The following is a 23094-nucleotide window of genomic DNA, read 5'->3' as shown; positions in this document are numbered from 1 at the left end:
TATACTTAAATTAAAAAAGAGGTGATCGGTTCCAAATGAAAGTTTACATGAAATTAGAAAAAAATACATTTTTCACACAAGAAATAGCTTTAGAGCAGTTTTCCATGTGGGGAAAATTCTAGTACTGTATGAATGGGGTGGCCATTGGGTGACCAAGGCAACCTTAGGCGAGCGTAGCTAGGACTTTTACAATGTAGTGACCAGGTAAGACCATAAAATTCTATTGGGGTGGCACGCTGCGGAAAAAAATTTAAAAAAATAGTGTTACTGTATTACAATGACATCATTTCCACATGAACATAATATTACAGCAATACAGTTATTACTGGTAGTAAACTGAAAGAAAACTGTGTAAATGTAACACATTTTAGTCATTCATGAAGAATTAGAAATGATTCATTTATGTTGCATTCACTACTGGTTATACATAAGTCTACACACACACACACACACACACACATTGTCTAAGCCACTTTGGGTCATGTGGGTGCTGAAGCCTATCCCAGCGGTCATTGGGCAGAAGGCAGGAAACACCCTGGTCAGGCTACATAAGTCTAATGATTAGAGAGCTGGCCAGACAGCACTGTATAAGATTACCCACAACACATGCATGTATTTACTTATAATAGATTGTGATGGCAGATTTTCACAGTAAACAGTAATTGATGCTTTATTGATGATGGCTGGATGATAATGGTTGACTGTCTCACTGTCCATAATTGGGTGGCCATGCTTCATTCCAGGGTGACACTTGCCACCCCAGGCCACCCCTTGGCTTTACCTCTAGATCCAAAGTCCATAAATCCAGAAAAATATTTATATTTATCAAAAATGACTCAGATGAAGTTGAAGATCTATCCATTTCTACCTTTTTTGTATGACCACACATTATAAAAATGGCACTGGATGAACGAGTAAGACATTTTTTCCACATGTTAGAGTAATGAAATCACTGAAGGGCATTACTTTGACTGATATATTTAAACAACATTCATTGCATCATTAACACACAGTGCCATTGTGCCATATAAATCTTTCACCTACACGCTTTAATAAGAGATATACAAAATATCCTAACTCTGTTAGCTACATTCAAGAACATCTAATCCTAAGAAAGGTAGCACTGCTGCAAGTCTTGTTGCATCAAGAAGTAGCTGGAAGAAATACTGCAATTGAGATTTAGTACATTTCACACAATATGGTAGTGCAAACTATGACAAATGTATATTAGTTTGTGCATTAGAGTAATGTAATGCTCACTGAACACAAAATCATGCAGGTTTAACTTTATTGGAACTGTCCTGCCCCCCCCGGCTAAAGTTTGCTGCTACTGAGTTTGACTAGGGAGAGTGCAGATTCTTTTACTACCAGCCAAGTTGCAGTTTTCTGAAGCCTATTTTTGGGCTGAAGTACTTTCTCCTAGATAAGTGGGTGGAAGCATTCTGATAAGCCATTTATGTTTAAAAAACAGGGTGGCTCTTAGGGTGGCCACGTAAAATAGCCAGTGCCATGCCAGCCACCTTTCTGGCTTCACCACTGTTTCATAATGACTTGTCTTGATTTTTGCAGTTTGGGAGTGTAAAAAAGTGTAAAAGCACACAAAACAGATTTTAAGATATACTCGGCTCTGAGCAGATCTTTAAGATGATCTTCTTATATCTGTGGTTCTCTCTCTCTCTCTCTCTCTCTCTCTCTCTCTCTCTCTGTCTCTCTCCTGTGTGGTGTAGAGTATTGCGGGTCTCTCTGCTCTCCCAGCGTGTCTAAGTCCCCATATCTGCTGACAGTGGGTGAGGACCTGCTGCCTGGCATCTCTGTCATCTGGACAGGTCAGTGTGTTGATCTAAGAGCAGTTTATGTCTTTACCACTCCACTTAAAAGACCTACATGGACAGCTGATCCTAGTTTCACTCTAAAGCGCTTAATAAACAGGTTTAGTGTCTGTGTTGATAAAGAGTCTTTTATTGGTTGCTATGAAAGAGCTAAGCTAAGGCAGTAGTACTGTTCTACATTAGGAAAACATTGTTTACTGACACATTCAAAATACAGTTTATTCCAGTGCCTGGAAACATCTCACAGGTACTGTTAACAACTATATAGTTGTAAATGGTACAGTTATAGTAATATGTATAATCAGCTTATATCTTTGTACTGTTCATTCAGTATTACTCTTCCTTGTATTATGCTCATTTTAATGTGTATAAAGAGTGTAGAGGAGTTGTTTTGCCAAGTTCACAAAACTTGATGCTGTGGGTTGGATAAAATATTTTCATTATGTATTTGTCCTTTTCTCTTTTTGCAATTGTCTATGCCATTTTAAGGGCCTTCCCAATACTGTATAAGCTAATGTGAAGTTTTTTAGATGACCCCTTGAAGGAGGAGAGGTTGATGTCATTATAAATGTAGGCTTTGCAGAAATCATTGCAGTCTGATGTGATTTCTTAAACTTAAAAAATGGAAGACAGTGCTGTTTATAAGCCAGATCAATACAATGTTTTTAAAATAATGAATATTTAAAAATATAATGATCTGCTACTGTCAAACTGGGATGCGTACCATACAACTCTATTTGTTATTATTGACTGCTGGTGCAACTAAGATGTTTCATGGATGAAACATTGCTTTTTAACCAAAGCTGGCTTTAAATGGTGTAATTTTAATGCAGCTAGTTGATCTGATTAGTCAACTAATGAGGCTTATTAACAGGTTGTATTTTGTAATATTTTGTAATATCATTATGGCTATTTAAAGTCATCTTCAACATGATATATGCAGTTGCATATTTTTAGCATTTTTATCTTCTTTGTATAATTTTTTTCACCTGACATTGCCATTTTTTTATCGATGTATCTAATGTTCTGTATTAAATTTGTCACTCATACTCTTCTAGAAGCACTGCGAGTTCATCAAGGATCACATCACTGTCTTACCTGTAATGATTTGAATGAATGAGCTGTAACTGAGTGTTTGCCTTTAAGGAGTCCTGATTAACCAGTGTGTTTTTCTGTCTTAAATCTCTCCAACAGGGAGCAAGGTGATCTCACGGGAGCTGAGTGCTGATTCGCTGGTGGAGGTGCAGTCGGTGCTGCAGCGCCCTCCCCTGGTGTGGGACAATCTTCACGCTAATGATTACGATTCTCGCCGCGTCTTCCTGGGGCCTTTCAAGGGCCGGCCACCTGGCCTGCGGGCCCACCTCAGGGGTCTCCTGCTGAACCCTAATTGCGAGTTTGAAGCCAACTACATCCCTCTGCACACACTGGGGACCTGGCACAAAGCAGGGAAGGAGGAGAGAGAAGGTGAGAGAGGAGAGGAGGTGGCTGGAGAGGAAAGAAACGTTTGATGAGTGATGATGGGGTGCAGAAAATGGAAGGGAAGAAAAGGAGTGTGATGAAAGAGGACTGTGAGAATGAAGGAGGGTGTGAGATTGTGTGGGAAATGGAGGATTTGATTGTGTCAATGAAGGACGATATGTCCTGAAAGAAAGTGACAGTGGGTGAAAAGGGCAGTGGCACTCAAGTGAATCATAGAGGCATAGTGAGAAATGTGTTTGGTGGGTAGTAGCTGAGGGAGATGGAGATGGAGATGGAGGGAGGGAGAAAGAGAGAGAGAGAGAGAGAGAGATAGTGTTTCATGCTGTAATGAGGGCTGAAGAAGTGGAAAAACTGTGAACATCAAGGCCCTCGGGCCAGAGGTTAATCATCATGGTTAGAAAAGAGCAAGTGCCCAGTGACATAGTATGATTAGCTTTTTATCATCGAAAGGGCTCAGTGGACAAAACATACTCTGCACTCACACACACACACACACACACGCACACACACACTCAGTCGACCACATTCTGTGTCTATGGGGAGTTTCTGCAACACTAGTTTACTCTCTCTCTACCTACGATTGTTACACCCTGGTGATACACCCCTGGTGATATTTCCCACATCTGAAATAAACCTGTGAAATAAACTTTTATACATAACAGTATAAACCTGTGAAATAAAGCTTTGTGAAGGCACATGCAAATGTTTGAACTCCCACAGTCAAATGACGTTTTGTTGATTTTCTGAGTGAAAATACATTAACACTTCCTTTACAGGGAACAAACTTAAATATGGCATTTTTCTGCCAATTTCGGTGCACATTAATAAAATATAAAAGGTGCCATAACTTTTGCAAAGGCCACATTTTGTTTTTTATTCAATATATTAAATTAAAACATGTATGTACATGTAAAATGTGTTCTTTGCAGAGAATGTGTCAGCTGAGAAAATCAACTAAGTGTAATTTGACCGGGCCGCTCAAACTTTTGCATATGATTGTACATATCAATATATATCGTATTTTGGAATTTGTTCAAATGGGATAAAATGATAATTGGAAATCGTTCAGTTGAGATAAACTATACTTGCATGACTGTCTACTTGTAGGTCTTTGGGGGAAAGTTATGTTGGCAAAAATGTCAGCTCCATAAAAGAGCGGTATAATATAAATGGCAAGAAGGGTGGCATTAAAAAGAGCAAGTCTTTTATTTTTTTGTGATCAACTTTTTATTGCATTTTTTATTATGTTTTACAACAAGGGTGGGGAAAGGTAAGGGGGAGGGGAAGGCGGGGTGGTGACATACCTTTTTAGGAATACACACAAATCAAAAATAAAGCAAAGACAATACATAAACAACTACACCACTAAACAACATCACATAATTTAATTGGAGACTAAAGTGCTTGAATAGGGTCATATAAATTCTCCCAGTTTCTTATTGTTGACACTTTTGCCTTGTTAGGCTTAGCTGTAAGATACTCTGTCCTAACTATATTTTGAAAACTAGATATCCAGAATTTCATAGCTGAAAGTTGTGGGGCAATCCAAAGTTGCAAGAGAGTTTTCTTGGTGGCTGTAAAACCTGCCATCAGCATCCTTCTTGAATCAAAGAAAACTGAAGAGCTAAGGCATCCTTTAAAAGACATAAATGTGGCGACAGTGGAATACTGACATCAAGTACTTTAGATAATATATCTACCGTCCATATATCTGCTACTTTAGAACATTCCCAGAATATATGCATAAATGTACCAGGTGCAGAGTTACAAATGTTATAGGTATGACTAGAAATACGTTTCATTTGACATCTCCTGTAAGGTGTTGCGTATGCTCTGTGAATTATTTTGTAATGGATAAACTGATGTACCAAATTTTTAGAGGAGTGACTTAAATTAGCCCATATAGTGTTCCAATCCACAGAAGGACCAGTAGAGGAAAGCTCTCATTCCCACAGTTGTTCGACTGCCAACTGCTTTATATGACAAAGTTTTGTAAATAAACGATACTCTGCCCCGTAGATTGTGCAAAGGTCTTATCCAGTCTAGCAAGGGGTGAGAGTTGAGAGTGCTGCCCCAGGGAACTCCGTAGGCTCGAAGTGCAGAACGAAGTTGTAAATAAACAAAGTATGAAGTAGTTGGAGGATTAAAAAGCATCTGAAGCTTCTGAAATGACAGCAAACCACTATCGCCACACATGTCCTCTACTGTATTTATACCTTGAGAGGACCAAAGAGGATTATAAAACGGTTTACCCCCAATCAAAATCTTGTAATTATTCCATAAAGGAGTCTGTAGACAGATTTGGAGTGGAACGCCCATAAATCTCTCCACTTTTCTCCAGATACTCAGGGAGTCAGACATTATACAACCCAAACTTGAATTACGATTTGTCCTACCATTTCCAGTAAACAGTCTTGTAATCTATGAGGTTTTGTTAAAGATTCTTCAGTGTATCTCCAAGGACTGTTGGTCTATCAATACATAGAGAGCTCTCATTTGAAATGCCTCGTGATATTACTTAAAATTTGGAAGGGAAAGACCACCGTTTAGTTTAGATTGCTGCAAAGTAGTTAAACTTATTCTAGGGCGTTTACTGCTCCATATGAATTTAGAAATCATTGAGTCAATATCTTTGTAAAAATTTTGTGGAGGAGGCAAAGGTAACATAAAGAACAGAAAATTAAATCAAGGGAGTATGTTCATCTTTACTATATTAACCTTGCCTTGTAGTGATAATGGTAGATTATTCCATCTCTGAATATCTAATTAGACTTAATGTCATGCAGAACTTCAACAAAATTCTCTTAAATAATTCTTATATCCAGGTATATTTTAATACCCAAGTGAGTAAAGGAATCCCTTGTGGGAATACATGATGGCATGACAGCCGAACCTGCTGAAATATTAAGTGGCATCAGTATAGATTTGTCCCAATTAATTTTTTATCCAGACAGGCTTCTGAAGTCCTTAAATAACTGTAAAAAAAGAGTGATTGAGGATTCGATTTTGAATAAATAAAGAAGTATATCATCAGCAAAAAGTGAAATATGGTGAGCATGACCGTGAACAGTTATAGGAGTTATGAGGTTATTCTGCCTGTTAATTTGTGCTAAAGGCTCAAGACAGAGAGAGAAAATGACCGGAGATTAAAAAAAAAACAGTAAAATGTCAGAAATGTACAATGTGCCTAGGAAAAAATAAACACCTGTAAAGGTTACAGCAGATGTGTTGTATAATGTTGACACTGACCTGTGTGGGTGTGTGTGTTTGTTAGGTGAAGAGCATCAGTACTGTCCCGATCAAGCTCTTTCCGCTGCGCTGCAAGACTGGATGGATGAACTGAGTCAGCCGCTACAGCCTGGTACTGACTCACCTACAGCCTTTTAACACCTACCACTCACACACCGCAGACACACAGCTTACTGTTGAGTTACATATCAGTTTTTCCCAATGCAAGAGGTAAATGTTATATGCATACTGTAAATGCATTGTGCACCGAAGCAAAATAAATGTACATCAAACTTAATTTTTTGCTATACTAATTTACTGTAGCTTTAATCCTAATCTTGTTATCTATAGTATTTGTGATAATTCAACCAAAGCCCAAATTTTGCTATTTAAAACTTTTTTTAAAATTTAAAATATCAAATAAAATGACTATATTTGTGTTATAGACACTGCTACCCCTGGTTCCTATTACAACCATAAACTAATTCAAGATGGTAAATTTCTTTATAATGCACCATCTCACATAAAATCCCTCTGAATGACCCCTCATTACATCCCACTAACTGATTTATGCAGAAATTTTGAAAAATTGGTGGAATACTACAAGTAGAAGTATTAATAAAGGAAATGACTACAAGCAGAAATATTAATAAAGGAAATTACTTACGTAAAAGTATATAAATAGTTTACTGAAAGCTTGAGTACTTACTTTGAATTACTTTTTTAGATATTAACAGTCACAAACTGCAAGTATTTCTGAGTGGACTTTGGACAAAGTTTTGCGTCCTGACAGTCCTGGTCACAGTATTCGCCACTAGTTCACATTTACACATCTTTCTTTGTACTGTATAAGGGACAAGATCTGCATTAACCTATAAGCATTCCTCCTTAGATGATTAAATACTGCTTCCTAGTTTATCTGTTTAGAATAAGTCGATTTTTTGCTTTGGCTTTAAAAAAAGCAAAGAGTATTTGATTAAATGTCAAATGAACAAGTAGATTATTCAATTAAAAATATATTTTTTAATGACAGACAAGGACAAAAAAGGACACAGTACCTGTCTAGCTAAGACTAGTTAGCCAGTCAGCTAATTACTGGTATTCTTTGTCACTAAAGTAGCAAACTAGAGTGTGCTTTCTTAAGGCTGTGACACTAGCCACACACATTGTGACCGTAACTTACCCTTGAGTTCTCTCTTGTATCCGATTGCACAGCTGACTAGCTAGCTTAACTGGTTATCTACATTAGATTTTTATAAATAATATTTGTTATTATGAATAAGGATTAATGTTTCATTATTTAGCCTAGGTTAGCTACAATAGTCTCGTACCTCCAGTGCAAACTAAAGAAACATGCTTCGTCTGTTGACTATGTTTTGAGTAGGGAGGAAATTGCATGAATTCTTTTTGCTCCATTTTTACTTTAAGAGCCAATTTTCTTTCAATCACAGATTGTCCTAGTAGAGGAGAAGTGGAGAATGTCCACTGGCAGTGTTATTTAGGCTAGCATGAGCTTAATCTGTGTTCTCTCTCTCAGGTCGGCAGATCAGGCCTACAGAGCACAGGTCGTCAGGCCCCTCCTCCAAACACAAGCCTTCTGACAGCTCAGACAATCAGCATGGGGCTCAGTCCAAACCTGCCTCCACAGCGGGGGCCTGCTCCGCCCAGTCACATAAACCTTCAGCTGCTAGGAAAGAGACAGTGGCGGGGCCCCTGCGGAGTGAAGAGCGGGCTCCTGGGGGCCACAGTCGAGAGAAGGCGCCAGGAAAGGGCCTGTGTGCTGGGAAGGGTCCGCTGAGCGAGGCGCAGGTGCGACTGCTGGTGGGCCTGTACTACCTGCCGCATGAACACGGTCCACCAGCCCAGAGCCTGCTGCAGGACCTCACCTGGCTCAAAGCCAACTGCCACTACGTCAGTGTCAATGGCAACGGCAAGAAGACCCAGCCACAGAAGGTCACTATAAGTGGTGATGATAATAGTGTGGATGTATGAGAGATGGAGAGATGGAAAGATGGAGATCATTAATATAAAACCAAATTCATTGCAGGTTTAATTATTCTAACATGCTAATCCTGTGCAGCATCACAGGTTTCAAATGATCAGTAGGAAGACGTAAAAAAGTAAAGAAGAATGATAAAGCTTTAGATTATTGCAAAATTAAAGCTGTATAGCTTCAGTAATTAAGTTATAATAAAATGAATATTTTAAATGCTTTTTATTTGAAAATCTCAGGGCAGATAACTTGTAAATACACAATAACAGTATTAATTATCATTTAATAATTTCATGTTTAATAAAATACAAGTAGGAAAAATAATTTCTCTTTTTTCCTGAAATATTGAACAAAACATCCACAAATACCCTTTAATATCTACTTTATGTATAAATCTACAATATATGTTATTGTTTAATTAACTATTAATTATAAAATCATTGATATGTGTTTCCAAACTTTCGAACAGTAGTGAATTTTTCCCTCTCTCTTCTGTTTAGTACCGTGTGTTTTACTTTTAAATGTCACCCTCTAACTATCTTAAACTCTCTTTTAAATATGAGTTATCCTCCCACTCTTTGCACGTTTTGTAAGCTGCTTTGGAAAATGTGTTTTTCAAACTGACCTTTACTAGTCTATGAATATTTTCCAAAATGCTGCCTAAGCACCTCTCTTTTAACTCAATTTTCTGTCTTTTTTTTCTAATAAATCTCTCCATCCCCTCTCTCTGTCAGGTGGAGGAGTGGCGGGCGAGGGCGGGCCGGTTTCTGGCTGCGTGTGATGAGATTGCTGCGCTGCATGGCTGTGTGGTTAACAGCGTGAACAGGGCTGTGCTTTATGACCTTTACCCCTACGTGTGGGATCTGAGGAACACCATACTAGTAGCCAAGGCCTTCATCAGCTGGCTGGGTGAGAGAGAGAGAGATATATACAGGAAAGATTAGAAAGAATGGAGGAACGGAGAACATGCATGACTTGTAGCAGGAGTTATGCTGGTTTTGATTAGCAGTTGATGTTAGAGGTATCACATATAAAAGTGATTTACAGAGTAACATTCTCGCATGACATGGGTTTTACCATATTGTGGATGCCAAGAAATGCTAAGACACAAACAATCCCACCTACAATCAGGGAAGTGAAAAGTTGTTTTAAGTTGGGGCTGCTGAAATTTTTAGCAGCATATAAGGGATGAACATTTTGACCTCATGGCAAATACTCTGAATTGTTCTTTTTCCTCTTTCATTTGAATTGTTTTGAGAGAGACAACAAGATACAGTTGTACATGTGTAACCGTTGCAGCAGATGCACAACCTGCTGTCTCTGCTCTGTCTTACTAGACAAACTTTATGCAAATAAGCTCAGCAAAGGCCAATCAGCTTGTTGATCAGAGGCTTGAAATGCCATAGTCATGCTAGTAGGAGATTATTAAAATGAATGAGAGAGAGATTATTGTTTTGGCTTAATTTTTTTTAAACCAATATCAGGCCGCTTCAGGGCACAGAACTAGCCTGTATCTCCTGCTTGTGATGTAGAGACGCCCCCAAAGTGACATGCACAAGTTACATGACCAAGGTGGCCAACAGTTGATGAGGGAAGCAATTCACTTCGCTCTAAAATGCAGTGTTTTTTAACAGTACATGGCTACTGCAGATTTTGAACATATATGAAAACAACAAAGTTAAAATACAAACTCTGCTGTACCAAAAAACACAAGGATTGCTTTTTTCCTTTTTTTATAGTTGCAGTAAAATATTCCTGAAATGTAGGGGTGCTACAGCCCACTTTACCCCCCCCCACTTCCCACATCCTTGTCTACAATACAAAATAAAATTTAATTAAAAAAAAATTTAATTCAACAAAATGTATGACACACCATTTGACCATTTACAGAACTATTCAAATGAAGAGTGTCCTATTGACAGATTATTACTTTGCAAGAATAGGTTTCCTTATTTATTCTTTTTTTGGACTCATATAATGTGGAATAACACATATGTGCCTATGTGGAATAACAAGGTGCCTTTGTTAGCTATAGCAAGGTGTGAACTTTGAGAGACCAACTGTGAGCTGCAAAATACAGTATAGGATGAGCAAGGAGGCAAAAGATAACAGGATTGAGGTTGAAGGAGGGAACTATATCATGATATATCATTATTGCCTAGACACTGACAGATATTGTGATTATAAAGGTCATATCGCTCCCCTCTACCAAGCAGCTGCTGTATGACAGCGCTCTTTTACTGCTTTCTTTGATCCTTATATTTTTCACTTTTTTCTCCAACTCACTTTCTTTGTACCTCTGCCCTTTTTTCTTAGTCTTTCTTTTTCTTTTTCTTCAGAGGGGCGTGTGATGAGTGAAAGTTCTTCACTGGGTTCCTGGAAGAACTGCTTCCACTGTGAGTAGAGCTCGTTATGCCTTGCTGTCATAGCCATTTTACAACTCAGCTCCAAAAAAATTGGAACAGCAGGTAAAATGCAAATAAAAACAGGCTTTTGAACTTTGCATTGGTAACAATGATCCTTTTCCTCTTTGGCCCGGAGAACACAATGGCCATTATTTCCAAAATAATTTGAAAGGTGGACTCCTCAGATAACGTCACGTTTCAACCTTACATTAGTCTATTTCAGATGAGCTTTAGCCCAGAGAAGTCGGCAACGTTTCTGGATGTTGTTGATATATGGCTTCCACCTTGCACAGTAGAGACTTATCTTGCATTGTTAATGCAGCAATGAACTGTCTTTACTGACAAGGGTTTTCCGAAGTATTCCCAAGCCTGCTGTTTTTTTAATGCAGTGCTATCTGAGAGTTGAAGGTCACAGGCATTCAGTATTGTACGTCTTGACGTTTACTCACGGAGATTTCACTGCATTCCCTAAATCTTTTTATTATAATATGCAGCATTAAGGGTGAATCTTTTGATTATATTATGCACCATTAAGGGTGAATCTTTTGATTATATTATGCACCATTAAGGGTGAATTACCTCAAATCTTTGCAAATGCTCATTGGGGAACATTGTCCTTAAACTGATGTCGCATTTTTTGGCTAAATGGTGAGGATTGCTTTAACCCATCCTCGCTCATAAAGGTCACAGGCCTTTCCTGGATGCTCCTTTATACCCAAGATTCACCTGTTTAAGATGTTTTCTTGTCCTAAATTGACCATATCCCAACTTTTTTGGAACGTGTTGCAGGTATCAGTTTCAGAATGAGTGTATATTTATAAAACATAATGTAATTCAAAAGGTAAAACATTATCTTTTCATTGTGTTTTCATTTAAAGGAAAAAGTAAGTTTACAAATCACTTTCTAGTTGTACAGTTTTCAAGTAATTACAGGTCAAAAAGGATTTGCAGATCAGTGCTTTCTGTTTTTATTTACATTTTAACTACTGTCCCAACTTTTTTTGTGCTGGGTTTGTACATGACACTATCCATTTTTCCAAAAACTGAGACTAAGGAGCCTCTTCTGAACAGGGTGTGGGGCCTCATCGGGGGCGGAGCTTCTAGGTGTGGAGGCAGAGCCCTGGGTGTTTAAAGGGGGACTCTCAGGGGAAGTACAGGTATGATCAACATCATGCATGTAGTGTAGATATGTAGCATAATATTTGTTTGAACATGACTTGTTTTTCCCTTTAATCTGTATTCTCCTTTAATAACACCTTTAATAACATGATTCTCAAAGCTGATCTACATTTACTTTGGTATGTAAAGAACATTATCAGACAAAGCTGAACATTTACTCAGAAACTATTGCAGTGCATCCAACAATAAAAGCATAATGGTGCTTCATTTATACAGTGATATACAACATAGTAGCGCATAGAAAGCTCCAGTTTCACAGGCAGATCCATTTTTCTATACCCAGTTTGGATGAGCACACAGCACAACTATTCTGGAGGCAAATTTAAATGAGTTAAACAGGACATCGCCATAACCCCTTCTCTCGTATTGCTGACGAGACGTTAGATAACACAGGGTTAATCTTGGCCTCTCTCTCTCTTTCTCTCTTTGCGCTGTCCAACTGGAGTAGATGCTTCTTCCTGTAGGCACCAGCAGTGAGCTGTTCAGCCACCCTCCTCCTCTCTTCCCCACCTCTCGCCTCTACAACATACGCCCCTTCCAGCACAAAGACAAGGTGAGATATATACATACACACACATAGATGTCTACACACTTTAGCACACACTTTCGCATATAGACAGTCATAAGCCAGAAAATTGTTTAAAATCATTTATTTGGGCAATATGTTTGTTGTTGCTTGTAAAAACACTGCATACATTTTTAAATAAATAGAAATGGACATTAATAAAAAATAACAATTTCTTCTTACTGTTAATTATTAATTAATAAGTTTTTATTTATATCTTTGGTCTTTGGATCTGTCAATGCATGGATTCGTATCATAAATTCCATCACATGCATGCTTGATTTAACTTAATTAAGTTATGGGTGTCAAACAGTTTACCCATATTAAATGTTTTGTTTGCAATTTGCTCAGAGCACCACCTCACTCTGTACTCTCTCTCTCTCTCTCCCTCTCTCTCTCTCTCTCTCTCTCTCTGACTGCCTTTGATTATATTTGTATGTGTATTTAACTGTGCTGTGAAGGAGGCTTTTTAGCTGTTTAACTGTCAAACAAAGCAAAAATACATTTCTGATTCTGCATGAAGTAATTAGTATGATTATCAGACATCAGATTATCACAGTAAAGAAAATCAAAACAGGATAAATTGCTGTTGTTGACAATGATTTCTATCCTAGAAATGTTCTGTAAGGTGCTGCTCTAGAAGTTGAGTAAACCTTATATTCACCAATGTGAAGTGTTGATTAGCTGAACTAGGTACTGAATAGGTACTACATATAACTACAAATATGTGCAGTATTGTGCACTTTTCACGGTATTGTACATACACTCACACATACCCACAAATTATTGTCCAAAAGTGTTGTTGAAAACAGCAGCTAGGAGAGCTTTAAATGTAGCTAATGACTTAAATCAGGTATGTCACATGCACACTGCTGTTGCGCTGTCTTCACTCTAATGTTTGTGTTCTTATCTTCCATACCACCAGGTGGAGCTATACCGCATGGTGCGTCAGCTACATCAGAGGGCTAGAGGTCCTCAGGACTCTGCTCTGGCCCATCCAGACTTCATTGGTGACAGGTTACATATGTTTATGTGAAAAACACCTTGACAGAGAGTAACATCCCTGTAAAATTCCTGGACACTCGATCTATGGCTTGAATTTTGGCTAAATTCAGCAGACAGGTCGCTGTGCTCCCAATGCAGTCTAAGGTAAATAGATGTCAGTTTAGTTACAGAAACTATTCTTCTCAGTGTTTGCGTTGAAGTGCTGCCTGTTGCCTAAAGATGTGGTGCACCCTTCTAAAACAGTTTTCCCTACATTAAGAGAAATCTGAGCTTATAAAACCCATTGTATACAAGTACTTTGAGGTTTAAATTCATGAGGTTTAAACAAATGAAAATACTTGGATTCCTGGACATTTTGTGTCCAAACACCTGGACTATTCAGAGAAATTCTGGATGGGTGACAACCCTAGCAATGTCACCCCCTTAATTTCAAATAACTCCACACATAGTTAACTTTACAAAATGGTCAAAAATGGGAGTGACACATTAAATGGGAAGGCAGGTGGGTGCTAATATACAACACAACAGAACAAACAGAGAAGGTAATAATACAATTACAGTACAGATGAAATACAAGCATGCCTTAACAAAACAGGTTCACACTCTAGGACTGAACTATGTAATTCAGGTCTATAGCACCATTAAACCAGAGGGGGTGCTGCAGACACTGAACTGACCATGATGAGGATTTCATTTTGACAAATTGAAAAGTGTTAACACTTCCACTAGATTGATGTCATTTATTATTACAAAGCAAAGCACTCCAGTTTTTAATGGAAAAATATGCTTTAGGGTGAAATTACTCTTTAAATCAAAATAGCGCACTGCAGTCATCTTGGCAGTTTCAGGATGGGGGGATACTACTAATGTTTGTGTCTTCAGGTGTCTGGGTGCGTCCTTGGCGCTGTGCCCAGAGTACAGCTTTGTTCTGGAGGATGAGCTGGGAGTGTGTGGGTGTGCTGTTGGCATTCTTGACGTGCGCTCCTTTGCCAAGCGGTGTCAGGCCTCCTGGCTGCCTGCTATGAGAGACAAATACTCTGCGCGTCCACACGGAACCAACGGACACACTGCTACAAAGGTCAGAGTCCAACTCAGGACAGCCTAATGTGCAGCTATGATGTCTTATATCATCACCAAACAAAACCATAACTTTTTTGTTAATATAATTTGAAAATGCTACGGCTACTGTTTACACTGACTGCTAGAAAAAAAACAGCATAGACCAGCATTGCCAGTTGCCAGAAAAAACAGTATGTGTTGTGTTTTGGATGCTGGTATGCTGGTCTGGAGCAATGGAAGTTAATATACTGGTAACCACCAAAACCGGCATATGTTGTATTTTAACGCTGGTATTTTGGTCAGCCAGCATGACCATGCTGGGGTGACCAGCTAAACCAGCTCCAAGTCAGCAAAGACCGGCCTTGATCTGCGGTTGGCTGTGCTGTTTTTTTTAGCAGGGCTGTGTCAAAGTTTCATTATGAATGGACCAACTGAAATGGTCCAAAATGACTTTGAATAAAATCTTGTTGCATTAATGTAAATTGAAAGTTGAAAATGTTTTTTCATTCTCCCTTAAAGTTACTTTACGAGATATGAGCTTTTGTTCCAACAGCAACAATATAAGCTTCTTTAATATTTTTTCAAATATCCAAATGAAGGCATGTAGAAATAGATTAAATCATATTTCATTATAATATTCTTACAACAACCCCATAGTGTGAAATATTATATACATAGATTAAAAGACTAGATTTAATATCATTTGCTTAGATATCTTTTTTTTTTGTAGTGTAATAACTGAATAATAAATCTAAGGTTTAAGGGGTAAGTGCTATAGAGTAGTAGTGTTCAGTTCAGTTCTGTATTGTTAGACAAAAGCTCGCACTGTATACAATGCACAGAAATGTGCTTGTTCTCTCAAACACGTACAGAACATTCACCATTTGCCTCCCTCTCTGGGTGTGTTTCTCCTGTGTGCCTGCAGGAGGCACTGCAGAGTTTTCTTGAAGAGCAGGATTATCCAGACTCTCTGCTGTACCACTTCCCCTCTCAGCTGCGGCTGGAGGCTCTGCCTGAACTGGTCGACTGCAGCGTCAGCAGAAGCCTCCTCACCTCCCTGCTCACAGCACTCAAAGCCAACGGTGAGAGAGAATGGGAGAAAGAAAGAAAGGGCTCACCTTTCAGTTTCACCCAGTATTGCCTTAGACCTCTGAAACTGTGTTGTCATTCAGTGATATGCTCATATAAGGAACTCTGGGTCTAAGCAGATTCATCTATGGGAAAAATGATTGGTGTTTTCAAAAAACCCTGTGCCCTGTGATAAACAGGCCAAAATGTTCCAAACTCAATAGGTTTTGCCATGTGTACATTTACAATACAGTTGCTTTAACAGTAGTAGGCAACAGTTTGAGTAGCTAGTGTTGGTATATAACAGTGTTGAAGTTTGTGATAGTAGACTTGCTTTCACATGACATCATTTCAATGTGCAGGAGTGTTAGCTTGAGTATATCATGTATGTAGCATTAGTCATGTTTTGACTGCTAAACGACACCATAATTCAGATAATCCAGTGAAACTTCAAAGGTTCTATTCTTAGTATCACCAACAGTTAACATTAAGGAACTTACAACACTTAGATTATGATTTTGTAAAAAAAACATGGTTGTTTAGGAAAGCATGAAATCTCAAATTTTATGACAGTTTGATTTGATTGCAGTACTTTGGTCTTATTCAGAATTATTGACATTTACAAATATCACTGGAGGAACTATTTACACAGTAAATCACAGACAAAAATAGAAGCTTTTTCATTATTTTTTTACCAATTTCTGAACAGAAAACAAAATGAATGCATAGGTAATTGTCAGTTATTATAACACCTTGTGTTATAAGAAAGGTGGTGGTGGATGGAAAAGGTAAAAAGTATGGGTTCAAGATTTTGTTCCTACTAAAAATTTAACCCGGTGTTTGGGGCTTGATTGGCCAGTAATTTTGATTTCTATTGCCAAAGATCATGTTACAAAGTTTGTAAATAAAAGAAACAATAAAATAAGACACTGAACATTGTAGAACCATTCAAAACTCTCTTTCTCTGTTTCTCTTTATCTCACTGCAGGCTCCCAAGGTGTGTTTTGCGAAGTGCAGCCCACAGACCGTCTGAGGCTGGAGTTCCTCACTAAACTGGGCTTTCTGGAGATCTTGCGGGGGGAGGCTCGCTCCACAGAAGGGCTCGTTCTTGGCAGACTGCTCTAGAGCCTTAATCAGCCTATGAATGACCACCAGGGACCTACATGGACTTTTCTGACAGAGATACAGCAAAGGGCTCTGAAGTTAGAGATTAAAGGAATACTCTAGCATTTCACCTCTGTAGTATATGCTTGATTGCTATGGACAATAATATTACATTTTCCTTTTTTAAAAGAAACAGAAACAAAAAATGCATTGATTACAGAAAAAGCCAGAGGAAAATGTGCTTCAGCAGCAGCCCTTTGACTTTTATTATAAGTATGTTTTGAATGCACAGATTTTCTGTTCCTTTTTAAGTAAAGGAAAATTATTCTCCATGGTAATTGACTTTATGCTATATAAGCAGCAAATAGAGATTAGGTTGAAAAACACAGGGTGTTCCTTTAAGTAAAAGGGCCGAGTTCAAGGAATATCTCATTCAATCTCATTCATTGTTAGCCATGTTAGTTTTGGGTGAAGTATAACCCTGATTTTTGCAGTAAAGACCTTGTTTAGGGCTGAAGGGTTGCTTCCCCCAAATATGCGGTGGCCGACAGCTGAAAGCATGTAATAATGAACATCTTCGTCAGAACAGTTTATTTAGAGTCTACCTACAGGACTGAGCAGAAGAGTTAAACTGGGCTTAGATCAAGCTGGTCCTGGGGCAGCAATTGCAGGTACGAGGGTCCCCATCAGCCCTCTCTGTTTACCAGGGCCTGTGTTCATAAAGAGTCTGGCAGTACAAGCACTGATCTGCAGACACTCTGGTCCTCAAAGGGCTAGTATGGGTCCAAGATTTTGTTCCTACTAAAAATAGGGCTGGAACTGACAATTATTTCTGTAATTGATTGATCTATTACCCTTTATTCAATTAAGAGATTAATTGAAGCATTATCATGCAGTTTCCTCTTACTTTGTCTACTTCATAGCCTTACCCCAGCTGGTGCACTTGCAGTCCTCATTTGTGTGTGCTTGCACGGACTGGTATCCCATTAAAAGAGTGCTCACAAGCAGCCTCTGTGCAACCTGTAGGCAAGTCTGCAACAATGCAGATTCAGCTGCTTTCCAGTCACACCAGTGTTTCAGAAGCATATTTGAAACCACTGGTAACAAAAATCATACAAACACTTTGTGCTGTTTGGCTCAAATAATGCACAAAAATGTTTTTTTTCCAGGTTGCTCTGGCATATATCACAGCAAGATGATTTTCTAAATACACCTTTACCAGCAAGGCTCTATTTATTGAAAGGCTAGACTTTCCATAATACAGCCATTATCGAGCATTATGAGCTCATGTTTCAACCAGTGAACTGAACTTGTGCTTCTTTGTGCTTTTACATGCATCGCCTGTACATCACACGAGTCTTTCCCAAATGCATGCTTTTAAACCAGGTGAGCATGAGCACTCTTGCCCTATACATACACATGTTGTTAAGGCAACCAAAGTTCTGACTTGAAGGAGGGCGGCAGGGCTGAGGGCACATTTGGGACTAAAGTTCTGTTTGTGCAACCAGCAGTTTCTTTTTTATGGTGCAGTGAAACAATAGAAGCCATATTGCCTGTATGGTTCCACTAGTGTACGGCAGTCTGTTAGAATGACAGTGTGGATTGTATAAACATTATAGAGCATTATAGTATTTTAAGTATGACATTTTCCATTATCAAACTTGTCTACATGGGTAATCGACTTTGTTGACTAATTATTGCGGGCCACAGTAACACTGAAAATTACTAGATTCCATTTAACACTTACCCTTTGTCCAGTTGGTAAGTCTGATTCCTTTATAGTGGCTCTACATGTGTGGTTGATGTCACTTGGAGACAAAGGCTATTAATTATTTGAATTATGCATGTTGCTGTTTGATAGGAACAAAAGCTTGGACCCACACCAGCCTTTTTATGAAGAAAACTGGCCACCGTTGGTCTGCATTCATCTTGTTTACTGTGTAATAGCAATTACAGGAATCTTTGCCTCTGCTCTAGATTCTTTATGAATAACACCCCCTGATCACTACATCTTTACCCAATTCAGTTTGATTTAATTCAGTTCACTTCTTTCTGTTGGTTTCTTTAATGAACTGGTCACTTCTCCAGTGGATCACTATTCCTAGCTTTTGGTGATGATGTGTAGCTTGTTATGAGTGGTTACAAGCTTGTGTGTTGGAACTGCTGATCACTTTAGGAGCCTAAAGCACAATGACTAGGTTGTTGTATATGGTGGTTAGGATGTTGTAGGAGAAATAACACTGAAATAACACTGTCAGCTCTACTACCCTTTCTATTTTATCATGTACATACAAAACATACACAGACATACAGTCACTGATTACTTTATTAAGTACTCCTACCTTGTATCTATGCTCATTGCCCATTTTATCAGCTTTATCAGCATTAATTGGTAGCCTTTCTTCACCGTATTCATAATGCTCCCCCACAGGACCACTACAGAGCAGGTATTATTTGGGTGGTGGATCATTTTTAGCACTGCAATAACACTGACACGGTGGTGACATATTAGTGTAGTCCATATTAGAATAGTCCACCAACCAAAAATATCCAGTCAATATCCAGTCCTGTGGGCAGCGTCCTGTGACCACTGATGAAGGACTAGAGGATGAAAAACACAAACTGTGCATCAACAGATGAGCTATCGTCTCTGACTTTACATCTACAAGGTGGACGAACAAGCAGGTGTGTCAAATAAAGTGGACAGTGAGTGGACACAGTGTTTAAAAACTCCAGCAGCACTGCTGTGTCTGATCCACTCGTATCAGCACAACACAAACTAACACATCACCACGTCAGTGTCACTGCAGTGCTGAGAATGATCCACCCCCCAATAATACCTGCTCTGTGGGGGTACTGACCATTGATTAACATGGGAAAGGGTTGCTAACAGAATATACAGAGAAACTTATGAACTACAGTGTAATCATAGAAATAAAGAGTGCCCCTAAAGTACTCTGCAGAAGTCAGAGACCAAATTTCATTTATTCAATTTACAGTGAAAAAGGCTATTAAGTTCAAGTTATTCTTTTTTCAGGTTCTGAATTCTAACAGAAAATTACACCGAAGCCTCACTAACCAAATATAATATTACATGATATAAATACAAAACAAAGAAATCTGCAGGGATATTTTTCTACACCTCCAGTTCAGTCTTAGAAGTTGATTGTATTGTTCACTGATGTTGAGGTCTGGACTCTGGGGTGGTCAGTCCATTGTTCTGAGAACACCAGCAGCTTCTTTGTTCTTTTAATTATTTTTTGAGCTCCAGTTTTGGGAAATATCACTTATGTTCTTGCGTAAGTTCTTAATAAAATTTAATCTCCTAAGAAAGATCTGAAAAATGAATAGCTTGTATTTAAAGGCTGTTTTAACTGGAAATAACATAAATGAGGGGTGGTTTCTAATTTTGCACGGTACTGTATATAGAATGGACAGTGGCGTAGATACAAGGTAAGTGTGCTTAATGGCGTGCTTAAAAGTGACCAGTGACTATATTTACCTTAACGTTTGAGTCATACTATACAATGACAATACAAAAAGGTAGATGCTCTTTCTTGCTTTCACTCATTTGTTCACTCACACACACACGGTGCGTAAAGTGTATTAAATAAGGTCTTGGTCTAATTCCTACAGGAGGTAACATGATGAATCACTGAATGCCACTATGAGCTTTTTATAGCTCACCTTTTTCTGCAGAGGATACTTCACTACCTACACACACACACACACACACACACACACACACACACACACACACACACAAGTGTATAAATATCTCTGTGAAGGAGAACTATTATCATCACTTTGAACCCCCTTACTGCATGCACACACACACACGCATTCACAGAGAACATCATGTCTGCTCACGGTTCTCTTTTACCAATAGCTCATGATTGCCATAGCAACTAAAACTCATAGGTCATACAGCTTTTTTATCTCCTGCTAGATATTGTTTTGTTAGAAATTTGCCATCATTATTTCATTACAGTTAAAGGATGGTGTTATTTTGCATGTTGGCATTCTTGATGTTGTGTTTCACTTCACTTTTGCACTGATTTTTTGGCTGGTTTTAATATTGCTGCCATGGTTTGTTTACTAAAAGGCCTCAGACTGGGCTAATAATGATATTGTATTGATAATGTAGAATCCTTTATGTTGGATGTTTTTAAAAGTTCTTTAAAAGTAACGGTTAAACTTTTTTGTACTGGAATGAAGTCTGTTTACAGTACTATTAAAAGCTTTTTGTTTGAACTCAAGCTCAGCCTTTATATGGCTCATTACAGTGCAGTACAGATGTTGGACAGTTTTTTTGACATTTACAAGTCATTACGATTGTAAACAGTTATAGCATGGCTACATTTTTCTTCTATGTTTGTACCACTCGTACACATTTGAGGACGGACTAGTTTTACACTGTAAAAAATCTAAATATATATGTACATTGCACTGCTGTTAACCCAACAACACTGGACGCTGCAGAGACCGCTAACTTCAGAAGACCTCATAATGGCTCTAAATTGCCGTACAATTTTAACCATACACAATTTTTCTTACTGTGTAGGAGACTAGGAAGAACAAAAACAACACTGAAAAGAACAATTCAGCATTCTGAAAGAGTGACATTGTTTGAACAGGCTGTTATAATGTCAGGAAAATGGATAGACAGCCATGATAAACTTCCTGAAATGGAAACAGCCTAAAAAAGAACAACCGAATTCTGAACTGAATGCAGTCACAAACCGAACTAGCTTTACAAATTTTTAACAACTTTTTATTTTTTTATTTTATCATTAGCTTTACAATGTCAGCAGTTTGAAAACCACTTAACCAAATGTAATGTAACACACCCAGCACAGACCTTAGTACAGTGAACGTTAAGTATTACTGACTGTTGAACAGCCTTTCATGTCTATTATTTCTTTATTCTACATGCATGTTTTCGTCTGTTTGTTTGGGTTTTTTTCACCTCTGAAAGCTGAGCAAAGTACTCATCCTACGCTGCCCACTCCAAACTGTCCAGCATTACACTGGCTCTGTTGTTCTTGAGGAATGGCTCACTTTTCCTCCAGAAATTCTTTAAATGTGAAATGTGTATAAGTACATTCCATGAGAGCTAAAGCCTAACAAAAGGCAAGAGGATAAAAGGCAGCCCTGTTACAGCACCATCTGTATGCTGGTGTTGCCATCAATAATGTGTGTCAGCTTAATGTTTGCAATTTCATCCTCACCCCAAATTTTATTGATCAGCTAAGACATGCACTGGAGCTACAAGGCTAATGAAGCTAATGAGTGATGGAAGTTCATACTGCCCTAATTAGCACTGTGCTGTATGGCACTGCATGACACGCTGTCATCAATAAATACGGACAAGTATGGACACAAAATCCAGGCTTCAGGAAGACCGCAGCTACTACTGTTTGTAGATTTACAACTTACTTTTCTCTGTTTTTATTGATGTCATACGGTGTCAGAAACTACAGAAGTATTTGAGATTGCTAAACATGGATTGAAAAGTGTGTAATAATTTAGACATGGAGTTAGCACAGTGCTAATTGGAGAGCTCTAAGCTTCCATAACTTGTTAGCTACATTAACTTTGTACCTGCAGCACAAAACTAAATGAGCAAAAAACTTATAGGTCATACAGCTTTTTTATCTCCTGCTAGATATTGTTTCCTTGGAGATTTGCTATCATTATTGCATTACGGGTAAAGGATGATGTTATTTTGCATGTTTGCTTTCTTGATGTTGTGTTTCACCTAACTTTTTGCACTGATGGCTGGTTTTAATATTGCTGCCATGGTTTGTTTACTAAAAGGCCTCAAATTGGACTAGTAATGATATTAAATGTAGAATCCTTTATATTCATTTTAAAGGTTCTTTAAAAATTATGGTCAAACTTTTTTGTACTGGAATGAAGTCTGTTTACAGTACTATTAAAAGCTTTTTGTTTTAACTCCAACTCAGCCTTTATATGGCTCATTACAGTACAGTACAGATGTTGGACAGTTTTTTTTGGCATTTACAAGTCATTAACGGTTGTCAACAATAATATTATGGATATTCTGACATTGTATGACATCTGTAAAAACAGAGAAAAGTTGTAAATCTACAAACGATAGTAGCTGCAACATTTTTAAAGCTTAGATTTTGTGTCCATACATTTGGGTTCAGCAAA

The 23094-nt window shown here is 38.2% G+C and overlaps 1 protein-coding gene across 1 annotated transcript in view; it reads left to right on the top strand.

The window, feature by feature from the left end:
- si:dkey-183c6.8 (protein O-GlcNAcase) overlaps nucleotides 1-17206 on the top strand; it is a 29527-nt gene extending 12321 nt beyond the window's left edge. The window contains exons 6-17 of the mRNA XM_036597565.1: nucleotides 1728-1826; nucleotides 3024-3293; nucleotides 6583-6669; nucleotides 8074-8489; nucleotides 9264-9438; nucleotides 10869-10925; nucleotides 12006-12091; nucleotides 12562-12666; nucleotides 13604-13695; nucleotides 14566-14761; nucleotides 15668-15824; nucleotides 16799-17206. Of these exons, the coding sequence (XP_036453458.1) occupies nucleotides 1728-1826; nucleotides 3024-3293; nucleotides 6583-6669; nucleotides 8074-8489; nucleotides 9264-9438; nucleotides 10869-10925; nucleotides 12006-12091; nucleotides 12562-12666; nucleotides 13604-13695; nucleotides 14566-14761; nucleotides 15668-15824; nucleotides 16799-16935 (1877 nt within the window). The 3' untranslated portion in view covers nucleotides 16936-17206. The remainder of the gene's footprint in view (nucleotides 1-1727; nucleotides 1827-3023; nucleotides 3294-6582; nucleotides 6670-8073; nucleotides 8490-9263; nucleotides 9439-10868; nucleotides 10926-12005; nucleotides 12092-12561; nucleotides 12667-13603; nucleotides 13696-14565; nucleotides 14762-15667; nucleotides 15825-16798) is intronic.
- Nucleotides 17207-23094: the final 5888 nt, after the last annotated feature.

This window comes from Colossoma macropomum, unplaced genomic scaffold (assembly GCF_904425465.1).
Source record: "Colossoma macropomum unplaced genomic scaffold, Colossoma_macropomum, whole genome shotgun sequence".
NCBI lineage: Eukaryota > Metazoa > Chordata > Actinopteri > Characiformes > Serrasalmidae > Colossoma > Colossoma macropomum.
The sequence above is the reverse complement of the archived record's forward strand: the minus strand, read 5'-3'. Positions and strand labels throughout refer to the sequence as shown.